At 44.6% G+C, this 15,475-nt stretch overlaps 3 protein-coding genes across 3 annotated transcripts; 1 reads left to right on the forward strand and 2 right to left on the reverse strand.

Moving 5' to 3' along the window:
- Window positions 1-4,797: 4,797 nt before the first annotated feature.
- LOC132261764 (kelch-like protein diablo) lies at window positions 4,798-7,785 on the reverse strand. The gene is made up of 4 exons (XM_059760727.1): window positions 7,582-7,785; window positions 6,560-7,517; window positions 5,347-6,187; window positions 4,798-5,176 (listed from the first exon to the last, which is right to left on the reverse strand). The coding sequence occupies exons 2-4, from the start codon at window positions 7,461-7,463 to the stop codon at window positions 5,152-5,154; spliced, it is 1,770 nt and encodes a 589-aa protein (XP_059616710.1). The 5' UTR covers window positions 7,464-7,517; window positions 7,582-7,785; the 3' UTR covers window positions 4,798-5,151.
- Window positions 7,786-8,510: 725 nt separating this feature from the next.
- Window positions 8,511-10,533, reverse strand: LOC132261894 (conserved oligomeric Golgi complex subunit 8). The gene is made up of 3 exons (XM_059760924.1): window positions 10,403-10,533; window positions 9,871-10,343; window positions 8,511-9,812 (listed from the first exon to the last, which is right to left on the reverse strand). Exons 1-3 carry the CDS (start codon window positions 10,455-10,457, stop codon window positions 8,700-8,702), a joined length of 1,641 nt encoding a protein of 546 aa, XP_059616907.1. The 5' UTR covers window positions 10,458-10,533; the 3' UTR covers window positions 8,511-8,699.
- A 3,325-nt stretch (window positions 10,534-13,858) lies between these two features.
- LOC132262459 (protein spaetzle 4) lies at window positions 13,859-15,436 on the forward strand. Its single transcript, XM_059761732.1, has 2 exons — window positions 13,859-14,622; window positions 14,808-15,436. Exons 1-2 carry the CDS (start codon window positions 13,874-13,876, stop codon window positions 15,247-15,249), a joined length of 1,191 nt encoding a protein of 396 aa, XP_059617715.1. The 5' UTR covers window positions 13,859-13,873; the 3' UTR covers window positions 15,250-15,436.
- The last annotated feature ends 39 nt before the right edge of the window (window positions 15,437-15,475 follow it).

Raw genomic sequence — 15,475 nt, forward strand, 5'->3', positions numbered from 1 at the left:
CACTTCACACTCACACGCTTCGTCCTACACTTTCCCACCCAAGAATTGAGTAACAGGAGGAAAACCTGTTGTATTATGTAAGTGAGATCCACCAGATATTGCTACTGAGCTGAGAAATTCTCCCAGTGTTTCGAAATTCAGCACTCTTTTTCAACAACCCGATAAGGTTAACACAGGAATCACACCTATTGTGAACTTCCTCCGGCCTTTTGTGACATCGTCTTTGTGTTTATCCCTTCTTAGTGGAATTTTTTGAGATGGAGAAAATTGGAAAAATCGGAATTAGTATTCTTGTGGGGGTGGCGATTAATTCACAGAAATTGGGTAATAATTCATTGGTGTTGAGCCTAAGAAATCTTTCTTTCTCGCATTTCTCTCCACGGGCAGGGTGATGTTATATTTTCCCTATAACGAGCACAAGATGATGTGAAAGAAAGGAAAGGAAATATTGAGGAGAAACACTGGCAGTGCGAGAGATGGTGAGGACGAAAAAAGGAATAACAATCGAAATGAAATTTTATTTTTCTCTCTCTCTTCCATCCTCTGCACACGCCAAGTGGTCCTCCTCACACAAAAGTGTTTCTCGAAATGTGCTGGTAACAGTCGAGCTGTGGGGGTGGATGTTCCGCCACCCACAATAGAATTTCACTTTCTCCCACTACCCACTCGATGGCCCCAGGGAATGGAAGGAAAATGGAAGGAAAGTTGGTGGATACAAGAGTTACTTATAAAGTCCATTTGATGGTCACTGTCTGGGTCGCTCCTTTTGAACTTACCAAAAGAATCTCTGCTTCACTTCCTTGAGTAAATATCTGCATAGAGCTTGATGGACTCTTGCCCAAGACTTAAATCTTCAGCCATGCATGAAAGTGCTTCTTGAGACTCTGGACGCGCAGATTCCTTCCGCAGAGAATATCCACAATTTATTTCTTCGGCAAACTTTCACCTCTTCCATTTTAGTCGCTCCCACACCCACACCATCGCACCCCAGAGCAAACCTTCGTGAATTCTGGGATTGCCACGAGTCGAAAGATTGTGTGCAATTATTTAAGGAGGTGAAAACGGTGGAGATGGAAGTTGAAAAGACATTGAAAAACACACATCAAAATTCTACTGAGCTTCGCCACCTCTCGTGAACACCCTCAGAAATGAATGGGCGTCGTTAATCAAGGCGCAGATCGATTTCCATAACTAATGAGATTGCTGTCACAGCGCTGGAAAATGATAATTATGGAAATAATTAAATCGATTAATTTTCAACACACTCGCCGCCCTTTATCGTCAAACCCCATGCCCAAGCTCAAAGCACCAGAGTTGATGCGCCGAGAGGAAAGAAATTAATGCATTTCATGTTAAATACCTGCACAATTGCGCTCGAAACACCCTTGAAATCCAATGAATTTCTTCATAGACATTGCAAAAAATGATGCCTCTATAGTCCCTCAAAAAGCGCCGCCATCGAATTTGCAGCAAATCTACTTTGGCAGATAATTCCAACTCTAAACCACTGGAGTCTGAATTGCCGAATTTCATATTACAATGCGGGGACCATTGAGCTTAGAAATTTCGATGGGGCCCATTTTGCGTTTAGCCTACATTATGTATCTGTATGTCCGGTGGATCTGAGGGACGGTCCGGGGTCCGCTCCAGCGTGAGTGATGCGATGAGTGGCAGAAATGGCTAGGGTGGATCCATTTTCGAATATAATTCATACACCATAGGATTCCATGCTTGATGGCACTGAAGTGGGCGAGAATTGCAGAGAGTGGTTTCCAAATCGGATAAGCAACCCACACTACGTCCGCCCCCTGAAAATCTGGCGGAATGTAGCATAAGGGAGGACTCGCCACCCACTTCTGTTTGCACATGATGCACCCGACGAGATGAGGTTTTCCTCTGCGTTACCATTCAGCCGCTCTCCACTATGTGATCCAGTCCAGATGAAAGGGCTGAGTGCGTGGGCGATGGGAATATTTAGAGGGAATAAATTTTCTATACACACATTTCGGACACGCAAGAGTAAAGAGACTGAATTTGCACATGAATAAAGACACTACCTATAACGAAATGTTATGTATTCGCCGCATTTGTAGAGAGGAAACCTCAATGCTGATGTGTTTGGACATTCTGAAAGCCCACCATGTCCAGTAATTGAAAGTCTAAATTCCGGCAGCTCAAAGCTATTACATACCTAATGTTTTCACGTGAAAGCTTCTTCACTGCGACAAGTAAACAAGCCAACGAGAACACACGCTAAATACCGATGATATCAATCGAATACAGAAGCGTACAATTTTTGTTGTTATGCTTCTAAAAATTTCAATTGCTGCCATTGCAATAAAATTTTATCATATAACCACACCTACAGACAAAATGAGACGCGAAGCGTCTTGTCCATAAGAATTTCCCCATTCCCACTGAGATAAAATCGAACACAAAGAGAAAGAAAGAAACAATCTTGGAGATGTGCTCTATCCACCCCAGGGCAGTTTTCTCAGTTATATACTCTGCAGGAATGGCCGAAATTTCCGGAATCAATATGATTGAAGCACGTTCCACGTCTATATTCCCGCCCTCAATTTCTCCACACGTGCGACGCGAGCATTGGGGGAAAATATCATAACTTCAAGTTCCAGGCGTTCTGGGGACCAATAATATTGCGAGTTGCTATCTCTAGTGACCATAAAAAAAGACTGTAGAAAATACAATATCAAGAGATACCCCATAAATAGGGTAGGAATAAGAGAGGAGCGCTTTCAATTTCCTCTAGCTGCAAAATCACTTTTGGGTGGATTTCTCTTATGTTTGGTCATAATTTTCCACCCATTCCATTGATACAGCCATAAAACATCACACTATTGGAGCGAAAGGATGAATTTAGTGTGTGATGAAATTATATAAAAGGGACTATCAGACACACAGAGGAGGAAAACGTTAAAGAAAGAAACAGAGGATCGATAAATGACCCCAAATTAAAGACAATCAATTTAATTTATAGCTCCAGCCTCAACCGAACTGTCGGAAAGAATACACTTTTGATTTATAATGATTTACAAAAGCACGAGAACAGTTTATTTTGCAGTAGACAAAAGTTTTTAATTAGATAAATGAATTTAAGAAGAAAGAACATTATAAGCATCCATTTTCGGAATGGTTTAATGGAAATTTTCGACATTCAGTTCATTTTTTTTTCAATAACACCAGTTGCTGCATTTCACAAAAGCTTTGCAATAAATCCAATTATCATCCAAGTCGGAAATTAGATCGCGGGAAAACACTAACAGGACACATGTAAGAATGAAAACTCTCAAATGCCATAACTCTGCCATTATTGCCTACAATTTCGGGTTACTTACACACGTGCATAAATTATGTATAATGTATGTATAACATTTTTGGGTCCAACGAAATAATTATGTACCTCTCGGGAAAAGGTGGTCCCTCTTCACTTTACCTGCCACCCAGGATGATTAATTGTCGCCCATCGGGATGAAATGTGCGTGTACACAATCGAGCGGGTGACGGACGTTGACCATTAAAAAGAACAAAACGATCATCCTCAACTTTCCAGGATAATTTTCCAGCCCCCGCCCCGTGCCATCTCGCCTGACCATCATCGAAGGAGAGGGTCAGCTCCGAGACGGGGGTTTCTCGCAATGAGTCACTGGAGCGGGGGAAGATGGAAAATTTATTACGGTAATTGCGAAAATAAACCCTCGCACAGGACGTGGAAGAGTGCGCGCCGAGGAGAGGAGGATTAAGAATTTTCATTTTAATACCATCCGATTTATATCTTTCAGCCATTTGAGGAATAAATGATAATGACTCCGGCGTTAATTTATGACTTTCATTTTTAGTCCAGTCTCGGGATTATTAGTTACTGTCCACCCGCCGTTCCTATCTCTCATGCCGAAGACACTTACCCACTTTCTGGAGTTGTCCGACCGTGAAAATTAATCTCTTTCCAATATCGATGCCATTGACTAATTCACAGCAACATTCTCCACTCCGGATTGCATCATGATTGCATCCACTCGGTCGGGCAAGAGATGCTGCAGTGCCTTCAGCACATCGGTGGCATTGAGGAAGGTGAGAGAGCCCTTCTGCAAGGCCTGGACATTCACGCCCAGAAGTTGAGCGATTGTGTGGGGCGGGAAGAGGCAGTGAATACATCTCTGTATGTATGGAATGAGGTCGTACGCAAAGCAGGAGCACAGCCTGATGAAGTTATCCCGTTCAGTTTGAGAAAACGCCTGTTGCTCCTGGCGATAGAATGCGAAGATAGCCTTCGAGACACGCTCCATCGAAGCCTGGATGGCCTTCACTACACTATCCGCCACTCCGAGTGGAGCGCACAACCTCAGTTCATTGAAAGGCACTTCGGCAACTGCAAATCTGTCCTGAGTTGTGCCAATAACTGTCCCAGCATTGTATGCCATAAATCCTCAATGGACTACAAAATACAGAAATATTAAAATTATTGCGATTTCCTGGATCATTTCATTGCGCACCTTTATAATAGGGATATTGCCGTGTTTCACTCCCATTCTTTGGACATAGGAAGCCAATTCCAGAGCCTCCTCGTACTTTGTACGAATATAGTGTTTATAGAAGATAGAAAGAAACAGTAAAACTGCTCTTATGTATGTAACTAACATTTATAAGACATACACGACCAATGAACCGAGTTTTCTGCCGTTTTCTCGGGGAGGTCGGCTGTGAAGTCGGCGGCAGCCGCAATCGTGGAGGAGGTGAAATAAATTATTATTATTATTTATTATTATATATGCATATATCTCCTACAGCAATCACTTAGAAATATTCCCACAGTTTCACAAGAAAGGTTCTTTTGAAGCGTCTTTTAGATGGAATCCTAAACTATCTCTACACTTTTCCTCTCCATTTTTTTCCTCAGCAAACAATCTCTCTGAAAATTTTTTTAAGTTGCAGTTGTAATGTTGGCTGATTACGCAGTGCGCGTGTGATGAAATGTTAAATCGATAGGCAAATTGCAAATATGGTTTTGTAGTTATAGAGAATTACTTTAAGACATATTCCGTTAAATATACTGCATAATTACGAGATTTTCTGAGCTACACACTTCTTTGACAAGGACAAATAAATAATAATTTAAGCTTCCAGCGCTGATCACTACACTACTGAATCCTTTCGCACCCTGCAATTGGAGGAAAAAGAGAGAAATTATTAGATAAAATGCAAATGTCTATCATCATTATTTGCATTCAATTTTGCACTCTACGTATTTATGACTTAAATTAGAACTTGAACGATTCCTTTTCAAAGGGTAAAGATGAAAGCTTAGCGGAATGATCAGCGAAAACTCACCACATGTAGTTCTCCGTTTGCGGAGCGCGCATGACTCCCACACCGCCGCCTAGGCGTCGATAGTTCATGTAGCCACACAGACGCCACTGATTCGTCTCAGGATCATACACCTCGATGGTCTTGAGGTATGCCGTGCCGTCGAAGCCGCCCACGGCGTACAATTGTCCATTGACAACGGCTAGGCCGACGCCGCTGCGGCGCGACGTCATAGCCACAATCGGGCTCCACGTATTGGTGTGCGGATTGTAGCGCTCCGCCGACGACAGCTCCATGCAGTCATCGCGGCCACCCACTGCATAGATGTAGTTATTGAACACGGCGCAGCCCAGGTGCTTGCGCCGTGTAGACATGGGGCTCACGGCGCACCACTTATTTTGTCGCGGATCGAAGCGCTCCACCGTGTTGAGTGGACACTGACCGTCGCTGCCGCCGATGGCGTACAGATAGCCGCCCAGCACAGCCACTGCCACACCCAGTCGTCGTGTCGTCATGGGAGCCACCTTGGCCCATTTGTTCTCCTTCGGATCGTAGCGCTCCACATGATTTAGACACTGCACACCATCCTGCCCACCCACAGCGTACAGGAAGCCATCCAGCACTGCAACGCCGACGCTGGTGCGACAGCTAGTCGTCGGCGCCACGTCGCATGACCACTGGTTAGTCTGCGGATCGTAGCGCTCAATGCTGTTCAGGTAGCTCTGACCATCGTGGCCGCCGACGGCGTACAGCAGATCATTGAGCACAGCCACGCCGACGCCGCAGCGCCGTTTACTCATGGGCGCCACCATCTTCCAGTCGTTCGTCTGTGGATCAAATTTCTCCACGCTCGCAATGGCATCACCTGGAATTGGAAAGAGTGAACACAATTAACGGACTGTTAATGCTAATAACACTTTGGGAAATTGTATAACGTGTGATCACACGAATGCCATAACTTGGGTGGGATTCTCTTATAAAATTTCAGGAGAGTTCTTGCATCTAGGAGAGTATTTCCGATAGTGTGTTGTTACAATCGTCGTGCGCACCTTCCCCTAGTGAAGTGTGCAACAACAAATTCGTGACTTATCACGCGCGATCTCCTCTCTCTCGCGTCCCTCTAATCGTGTGAGGATATCTGCCCCCCTAGAGACAACGCGGAATCCCCCCTGCCTCTTCTTGAGAGAGAAGTTGTGGCCCATTTATCATGTCAGCGTAAAAAGTGTTTGGATCTCACCTGAGCACCATCCGCCAACGGCAAAGAGCACCTCACCGCGTCGCGTGGGCTTTCTGGGCCGTGTGCGTGGACCCTGCATAAGCGGCCGCTCCTGCGGCAGCAGCAGGTAGTTCTTGGCCTCATCCACGAGGTCGCGGCATGCCTCGTCGGAGCGTACCAGCAGATCGGAGCCCACGGTGCCGACGAGGAACTTGGGACTGAGCAGCGGCAGGCGCACATGCTGCAGCACCTGCGCGAGATGCTGGCGTCGATCGGCGACGTTGTACTTCAGCCATGCCATCACCGCGTTGAACACCTGTTCCTCGGAGCGCACATTCAGCTCATCGCTGCAGATGATGTCCACCAGCTGACCCACGGGCAATAGCAGGAACTCCTCGCTTTCCATCACCTCCTGGAAGTTGTGCTGCGTGAACTTGTCGGCTATGCGCAACAATTCACGACACGAGTGTGTATCGGCAAAGGCGCGAATGCCCAGACAGTTGGTGGGATCCAGTTGACGCTTGAGGAACTCACAGCAGATGTCCTGGATCTCGGCCAACTGCAGCAGACACGCGGCCGGCAAGAGGGTCTGCACATTTGACTCCTCCACCACGATGTGTGATGTGTAGCAGAAGTCAATCAGCAACTCCATAGCGTTCTCATCAATGTCCCGAATCGTCACCTCCGTCTGGCGTGACTCCTCCAGTTCACCTGTGAACATGGCGCGGAAGTACGGGCTGCAGGCGGACAGAATGACACGATGGGCGAAGATCTTGCGTCCGCCAACATTCAAGATTACGTCGCACAACTCATGATGGCGCCGTAGGACATTGAGCTCCGCCAGAGTACCGCGCGGATGCTTGTCTGATGTGTGTGCCAGACGTGCTGGCGAGGGGGCGCGCTCCCCCAGCAGTGCGTCACTCATCCTGTTCGCCGCCAAGCGCAGTGGGGCGCTCGCCCACCCCCACACGGTGTCAATCTGTGGGCCACAGAAGAAAGTGCATGACCACAAGCCACCATTGTTTTTGCCCAGAGGGACTCACCTTTGTAGCTTTTGCGGGCTGTTCTCGCGTGAAAAATCACTACACTGCCAATTTCACACACTAAACTCAGTCACTAATCTCTCTAGCATGATTTTCTCTGAGGAATGTGATGTGAAAATACGTGAAAAGTGTATGAAAACACTGGTTCGAAAGTTTTTTCACCTCAATGCCCACTCTTATGTTTTCCTTTTGACGTATTTCTACAATCCTGGATAACCCGGATAAGACGGCCATGATGACAGCAGCCTCTCAAAGTTTTTACCAAACATTTCGTTTTTGAACATTTTTTTAATATAACCGTTACCATAAAATGGGAACAAAAAAAGTTTACAAGAACTTTTGTGGGTATATACAGCCTGAAGTGAAGAGTTATTGAGAAGGACTCGAGAGCAGCTATAATAAAATACTAAAATTTGAGCCAGATTCATGCCACAAATGCCCAAGAAATTAAGTAATAGGTTTTGATTTGACCTCTCTGAACCCAAATATGGTTTGTGTCTCGGCTAACTCAAAAACCCATAAATTCAAATCTTTTGTTTCCAAACAAGCATGAAACATCAGAAGACACTTGATAGATGCCCTGGGAAACCCCCCTTCTCCTGGATAAATATGATTCAAAGGATTCAAGGACAAATATGAATACAGTTTCAGAATGTATTTTCGTAATTTTTTTTCTCATTCTGAGCTGATATAAGGCGAATCGAAAGAGAAAAAGTAGCCTTCCAATTGTCGCACGCAGCCGAAGTGGGACCCAACTAGCTCAAAAACAGTTAAGAATTACAATTTGTTGCTTCATTTTGTGCTGGAACAAAAGGTACGGAAAATAGCGTCCTTTTTTCCAGTATCGTTTGTCGCACAGGACGTGGAAGAGTGCGCGCCGAGGAGAGGAGGATTAAGAATTTTCATTTTAATACCATCCGATTTATATCTTTCAGCCATTTGAGGAATAAATGATAATGACTCCGGCGTTAATTTATGACTTTCATTTTTAGTCCAGTCTCGGGATTATTAGTTACTGTCCACCCGCCGTTCCTATCTCTCATGCCGAAGACACTTACCCACTTTCTGGAGTTGTCCGACCGTGAAAATTAATCTCTTTCCAATATCGATGCCATTGACTAATTCACAGCAACATTCTCCACTCCGGATTGCATCATGATTGCATCCACTCGGTCGGGCAAGAGATGCTGCAGTGCCTTCAGCACATCGGTGGCATTGAGGAAGGTGAGAGAGCCCTTCTGCAAGGCCTGGACATTCACGCCCAGAAGTTGAGCGATTGTGTGGGGCGGGAAGAGGCAGTGAATGCATCTCTGTATGTATGGAATGAGGTCGTACGCAAAGCAGGAGCACAGCCTGATGAAGTTATCCCGTTCAGTTTGAGAAAACGCCTGTTGCTCCTGGCGATAGAATGCGAAGATAGCCTTCGAGACACGCTCCATCGAAGCCTGGATGGCCTTCACTACACTATCCGCCACTCCGAGTGGAGCGCACAGCCTCAGTTCATTGAAAGCGCCCAACAATCCGTTACAATACGACGCCAGCGGATGAAAGTCCAGCAACGAATCCGGAGGCGATAAATTGTCCGCGGAAGCGTTCTTGCCGCGATTGAGGCCCGTCGATATCTTGTTTATCAACGTGTAGCTCTCAATGTCCTGCTCAAACTGGTGTGTCACAGCATTGGCAGTGTTCTGGAAGTGCTGACCAATGGCTCGGACAAAAATAGGCGCCATCAGACCACGAAAGTCGGCACCAACTCGACTGAAGGAGAGTCCAAAGTACATGCACTGACCCAAAACAGTGTCCACAGAGTTCACTCCACGCGACAAATCATCCTCCAATGTCCTGAGAAACATCTCGATCTTCTCATGAAGCCATCCGTGGAAAATTTTACTGCTGTCGCGACTGTCGCTTCCATTATAGAGTGTGTCGTCCTCTGTGAAAATCGCCCGATATTGCGTGATGATGTTGAACAGGTGAATTCGGGTGAGCTCAATTGTCTTTGTCAAATGCTGCTGAGGATCACCACGTGGAATTCCAGACAAAATCCCCGTGAACCAACTATCACGAGTCTGCAGGAACTTCAGCTTTAGTTCTGCCGTTGAGAATGCCTGCATTCGACGAAGATAGCCAATAACCTGGAGGCACTTCGGCAACTGCAAATCTGTCCTGAGCTGTGCCAACAACTGTCCCAGCATTGTATGCCAGGAATCCTCAATCGCCGTCACAATTGACTGCAAAATACAGAAATATTAAATTTATTGTGATTTCCTGGATCATCTCATTGCGCACCTTTATAATAGGGATATTGCCGTGTTTCACTCCCATTCTCTGGACATAGGAAGCCAATTCCAGAGCCTCCTCGTACTTCCCAGCACGAATGCACGTATCCATGAGCTGAGGCAACTCCAGAATATCAATAAGATCAGAGTGTCTCTTCATAGTAACACTATTCAGCTGCCTTGCTGTGTTGATGTCCCCAGACTTCTTGATAAACTCCTCACACACCGTGAAGAACTTCGGCAGCCTCTCTATCAAGTCATCCAACTTCTGTTCCGTCTCTTTGAACTCCCGGAAGATCTCGCGCGAACACTCAGAGGTGAGAATAAATGTTTTGTAGTTGCTGATGGCCAGATCCTGAGTTTGCTCCACAACAGTTTTGTTCTCCTCAACCAGGCGATTCTCTTCCTTTCGTAGCTGGTCAGCCTTGTAGGATCCCAGCTTTCCCAAGTAACCCATCAACTCGACATTTTCCTGGAGGTTCCCTGCAAACAAAAACTCACTCATTTCTCACGCAAATGCATTATTTACATGCTGAACATACCTGGAACACCTTCGGGATAGAGCAATTTCAACACTTTGTCATTGTCATACTCCATTTTCCTGATTTTCACTGAATTTTCACTAATAAAAGTTCACAAGTTCTCATTGAATGCCGTGTTGGCCGAAATGACAACATATTTGACAGTTAGACAGAGAAAACGTGAAAAAAGGAAAGAGAAGAATATAGTGTTTGAAGAACAGGGCCGCATTGGTCGTTTCTCTCTTAAATCTCTTAACATAAAAGCTCTCAATTCAAAATTACTGCTCTCAGCACAAAGTGCAAAAAGGACTCGTAACTTTACGTCTATAACCTATTACTCCATATCCAATTCCAATTGAACCTCTTTGAGGAATAAAAAATATCACTTTAAAATTCAGTAATTCAGACCCTAAAAATTAAAAACGGACTTCTTCCAATCCAATTAATTTTATCTTATTATACATCATGTATTTTTAATACCTCTACGCACTTTGACGCATTTTCTCTGGGAATGTAAAAAGCGCATTCGGAAGATCCACTGATTGTCATTGCGTGCATGATGTCTTGTGAATAGTGTATTTGCACTGTGGGAGAAATAAATGTGTAAAAGAGAAAAGAATTAAGAAAGACTCTCTAATCACAATCATGATATCACTTCTTTAATTGCTGCACCACTGAATGACTCCAACTCGGGGCGAGAGAGAGTCAATTTTCAATAGTAAACTAACGGTAAATATGAATTATATTTTCATTCAATGTAAACACACATCCCATGTGCAGATTATTGTGCTTGGCATTGTGCAGGAAGCTCTGCGTCGCGAAGATGCGACAAATTAGCCATAAATTGCTCCACCTGCAAATTGATGCCAAGAGTGGCGAATGCTGGCAAGATTAGACAACTTGTCTCTGCACACACCTTTCCTGGCCACCACAGTCAGTGTCTCTTCTCTGTCGCCTCCACTTCCTCGCCAAACTTGGTGATCACAACAAAAATCAGAAGAAAAATTAATTGAATTTATATCTCACACTCATACGAGATTGTTTAGAAATTGCTGCCATCAGCGAGAAAACTCTTTCTCTTCCAGCGTCTTCGGGTGTGTGCGCGAGAGCAAGATGGTTTCACGGGAGGTGATCAACGGCCAAACTATCTGGACAAAATTCTACCCATTTCACCGTGATCTCTTGACTCGCCCAAAAGTATAATTCACAACTTTCGTGCCATCAATTGATGAATGCAGGATGATATTGAATCCTTCTTAGCATTGCGAAAATCATTCTCTCGTGTGTCGATTTTGCCCAGCTGCTTCGCAAGTCGTACCAAGGTGAGCTCACACTGCCTTATTGGCTGGTTTACTTCAGATGGATGCAGGCCAATACTACTGACCTACAAAGAGTCTTCGCACACACTTTTTCTTGTACACAACAGTTAAGCAGTCGAACAGTGAAGACGTTCGCGCGACGATCACCTCTCAGTTCTCTCCCTCGTGTCGTCCATTGAGTGATCATTCGCCAAGTTGATATTGATCGATCTGGCAGAAAGTTGGTGGCCGCATTTGATGTGTGGTGAAGAATTGTCTTCTGGCCTCTATAATTAACTGATCACTTCGAGAGTGTTTAGTGGCTTTCTGCACATTGTCGAAAGATGAAGTGTCTCCACGAGTGATTATTATTACAACTAATACAGTGGCTTAACGCACCAAAATCACCCCCAAAACAGGGCAGGAAGTAATTAGTGGAGTACTCAGGAAAGAAGTGAATAAAATACGAGTCACAGAATAGCTCGAAAATTCTCCTCAGTCTTTCTTCACGATCGCCACGATCGTCTTGCATCTCTTGATCAAGCGAGAGAAAGAGGATAAATGGATTTCGGAAGAAGTGGCACAAATGTAAGTACAAACGGCCCACTTAACACATACAGTCTGTTCCCATCGACAAAATAAAAGAGAATTACTCCAACATGACGATCACATGCAAAGTAATTGCTATTTTGTAGCAAAATTTCATTCATGAAACTGTTCATATTCCTATAATGCAAAGTGAATATTAATATTTCTGCGCCTCTCTCCCATATAGATAAGTGAAAGTTTAGACATTGAGAGATTGTGAGAGAGAAATCCCAAGAGAGAGAGAAAGAGAGACTTTCACCGTGTGTCTTCAAGACCACAATTTTTGAAGCACTTTCAGAGACAACTTTGACAAATATTTGCTGAAATTCCACACCAAAAGAATTATACAAAAAAAAATTTAATGAGTTATTGGCAAAAGCAACACCCTAAAATTGCACATAAACTTTCATCAGTTGCACTTTTACTCCGTCTGACTATTTGTGACGATTTGCCCGTAATTGATCAAGTGAAATATTAATCTGAGACACATCTCGCATTGCTTCTCACATCGTAATCTTTACATTCTGCTCGGCAATACAGAGATTGTGACGCTAAAACCAGATCAAACACATCAGTTAGAAACTTTTACTGTAATGAAATTCATCTTTCCAGTTCAAATTAGCAAAGTAATATGATGAGCGGCTTTTTTCTTAAAGATTTTAAACTCAGAGATATTTAGAACATTGCATAATTCGTGTCTTTAATTTTCTTTTGAGAGTGTGAAAAATTATTTCTTTCCCTTCTTATCATTCAGATTGCAAGTGCTTCAGAAAAAAAGCGAATTGGGTTAAGAGAAGCATGATTTGCATTGGTAAATAGTGTGGGGAAAATTGAAAATGCGCTTTGGACACAATTTCTTGGCCACTTTCGAAGAGCTTGAGGCATTACAAATGCATCGAAGGTTGTTTTCTATTTCATTCTTGGGCGATCGAATAAAACACCGAGATTATTAATGAGGCAAAGGGAGAGAGAGTGAGTGAGTGAGAGAGGAAACAACGTGTGAGATTCCATTGAGGAGTTCTATGAACTTGAAATACATCATGGAAGAGATCAGATGCTGGATGACCGATAAATTGTGGCCCTTTTCGTATTATTATTATATAGTGAATACCGGCGAAAGAGAGAATCTTGACGCGGTGATCATTGACCCAAAGATACATAGGCATAAGTATTCGTGAACATTTCAAACAAGAAGATTTGGGTCAATCTCTCGGTGATTATCATGGCATCTTCAGAATGCGAGTGTGTATTGGATCAATGCGTGGTTCTCGCGTGAGAAAGCGAAATGTATGTGCACTGGAAAAAATGAAAGTCCCCAATGAAGGAAGATGATGGGCTGATCAGTGTCCCAAATCGATAGTAAAAGCCTCTCATTCGCTATCATTTTCAGATCTTCCTGATATTTGTCGCGGTGGCACCGTTGACCATCTTCGGCTATGGCTTCGATTCGGCCACCTCATGTGGGCCCAAAGCGTCACGCCGCGGTCGAGCGCAGCTCCTCACCGCCATTCCCTGCGATCTCAGCACGCAATCCTACTGCAATTTGCCCGGAGCGGCTTATCCCTGGCACGCCGTTCGTCGGTTTGTGCATGAGAACCAGGGCCTGATGCGCCGCATGTACGGCGATATCAAACACATCTCTGTCCTGCGCTCAGAGATTGAGAACAACGACATCGAGATCTCGGACATAGAGCTGGCTGCAGCCAGATATTCCCGCCACGCCGACAGGAAGTCGAAGTATCTCTACAGCGACTACCAGAGTTCACTGAGTGGCAAAGGGAATGACGTTGTGTTCACAGAGCCACACTTTCGGCCCACGTCGACAACCAAATCAACCACCTCAACAACAACCGAAATGCCCTCGAGTCAACACAACTCTGCTGATCGCTTCAGAGACAAGTATGACATCGTCAATATTGATGACGAAGCGGACATCAACAGTGTTTATGAGAATGTCACAGAAGAGGACCAACTTGACTCCATCAAGATCGTCCAAGCGCCCAATCTTTCCAACTCCACTGCGGAATCCTCAACCATTTCAAGCATCCTCAAAATCACAAAATCAGACGCTGAAGATTTCACCACAAATACCTTCACTTTTGCCGATAGCGACAACTTCCGAACGGACTCGCCACTTAAGATTGACGATCGTGTGGATGAGGATGTGGCATTTGAGGAGGAAAGTGAGGGAATTTTGGATATAAAATCAACTATAAAGCAAAACGATGCCACAGCCAACTATTTCGGAACTACCAAGCCTGATCTCAATAAGAAGTCAACAGCAAAACCCCTGGAAAGTCAACTCTTCCAAGATGCCGTGCAAAAAGAACAGCCTATCGTGAATTCCAGAGGAGTGTAAGTAGACGAATAATATATTTAGAGAAACAGTCGTTTCGCTTAATTTATATGCAAGCTGGAATTTTGTGCACCGACTTGAATTCAAATGCGATTAGAAACAAATTCTACGATTATCCAACTCTCACCTATGTTTTCTATGTTCAGTTAACATTTAATTAATTATCATGATTATTTCTATCCAGGAATGCCTGTCCTGTGAAGGAGGAAGTCGTTGCTCCGTTTTGGGCCAACAACACCCGTGGCGAAGTCCTGGCGCTGCTCAATCTCTACCCATTTGAGCAGTACGTCCACTGGGAGAAGTGCACACACGAGCATAAGCAGATGTACTGCCGCGAGGGATGTCGTTGTGAGCAACAGTATCGCCTGCACAGACTCCTCGCCTACGATCCGCACAACGAGTGCCGCGGCATCTTCTCCGACTGGTTCCGCTTTCCCTCCTGCTGCATCTGCAAGTGCTACGATATTCCCGGGGAATATCGCGTGACGTCGCGCAGTCCACGATCGCCAATTCTCAAATCCATCGAGAGAGCGGAAAACGAACTGCAGAGGGCAATTTATGGACACGCGACTGAGAACTGGTATCGCCATCACATAGACGAAGGGCTCCACGATGAGTTTGACTAGCAATTTCGAGTGTGAGACTCTTTATTCAGGAATGCTAGTCGATTTGTTAAGAGAAAAACAACTGAGAGCCCACCCAATCGTTATTGAAGAAAAGAAAAACAATGTTCTGCTGAAGTTAGTGGTATAAAAATTCCTCATAGACTCTTTATTCAGCTCAAAGTCAAAAAATCATTCGCATTTCACTGCTTTCTATCGATATTCTCTCCTTCCTTCTCGTCATCCTAAC

This window comes from Phlebotomus argentipes, unplaced genomic scaffold (genome assembly GCF_947086385.1).
Source record: "Phlebotomus argentipes unplaced genomic scaffold, Phlebotomus argentipes genome assembly contig_15, whole genome shotgun sequence".
Classification (NCBI taxonomy): domain Eukaryota; kingdom Metazoa; phylum Arthropoda; class Insecta; order Diptera; family Psychodidae; genus Phlebotomus; species Phlebotomus argentipes.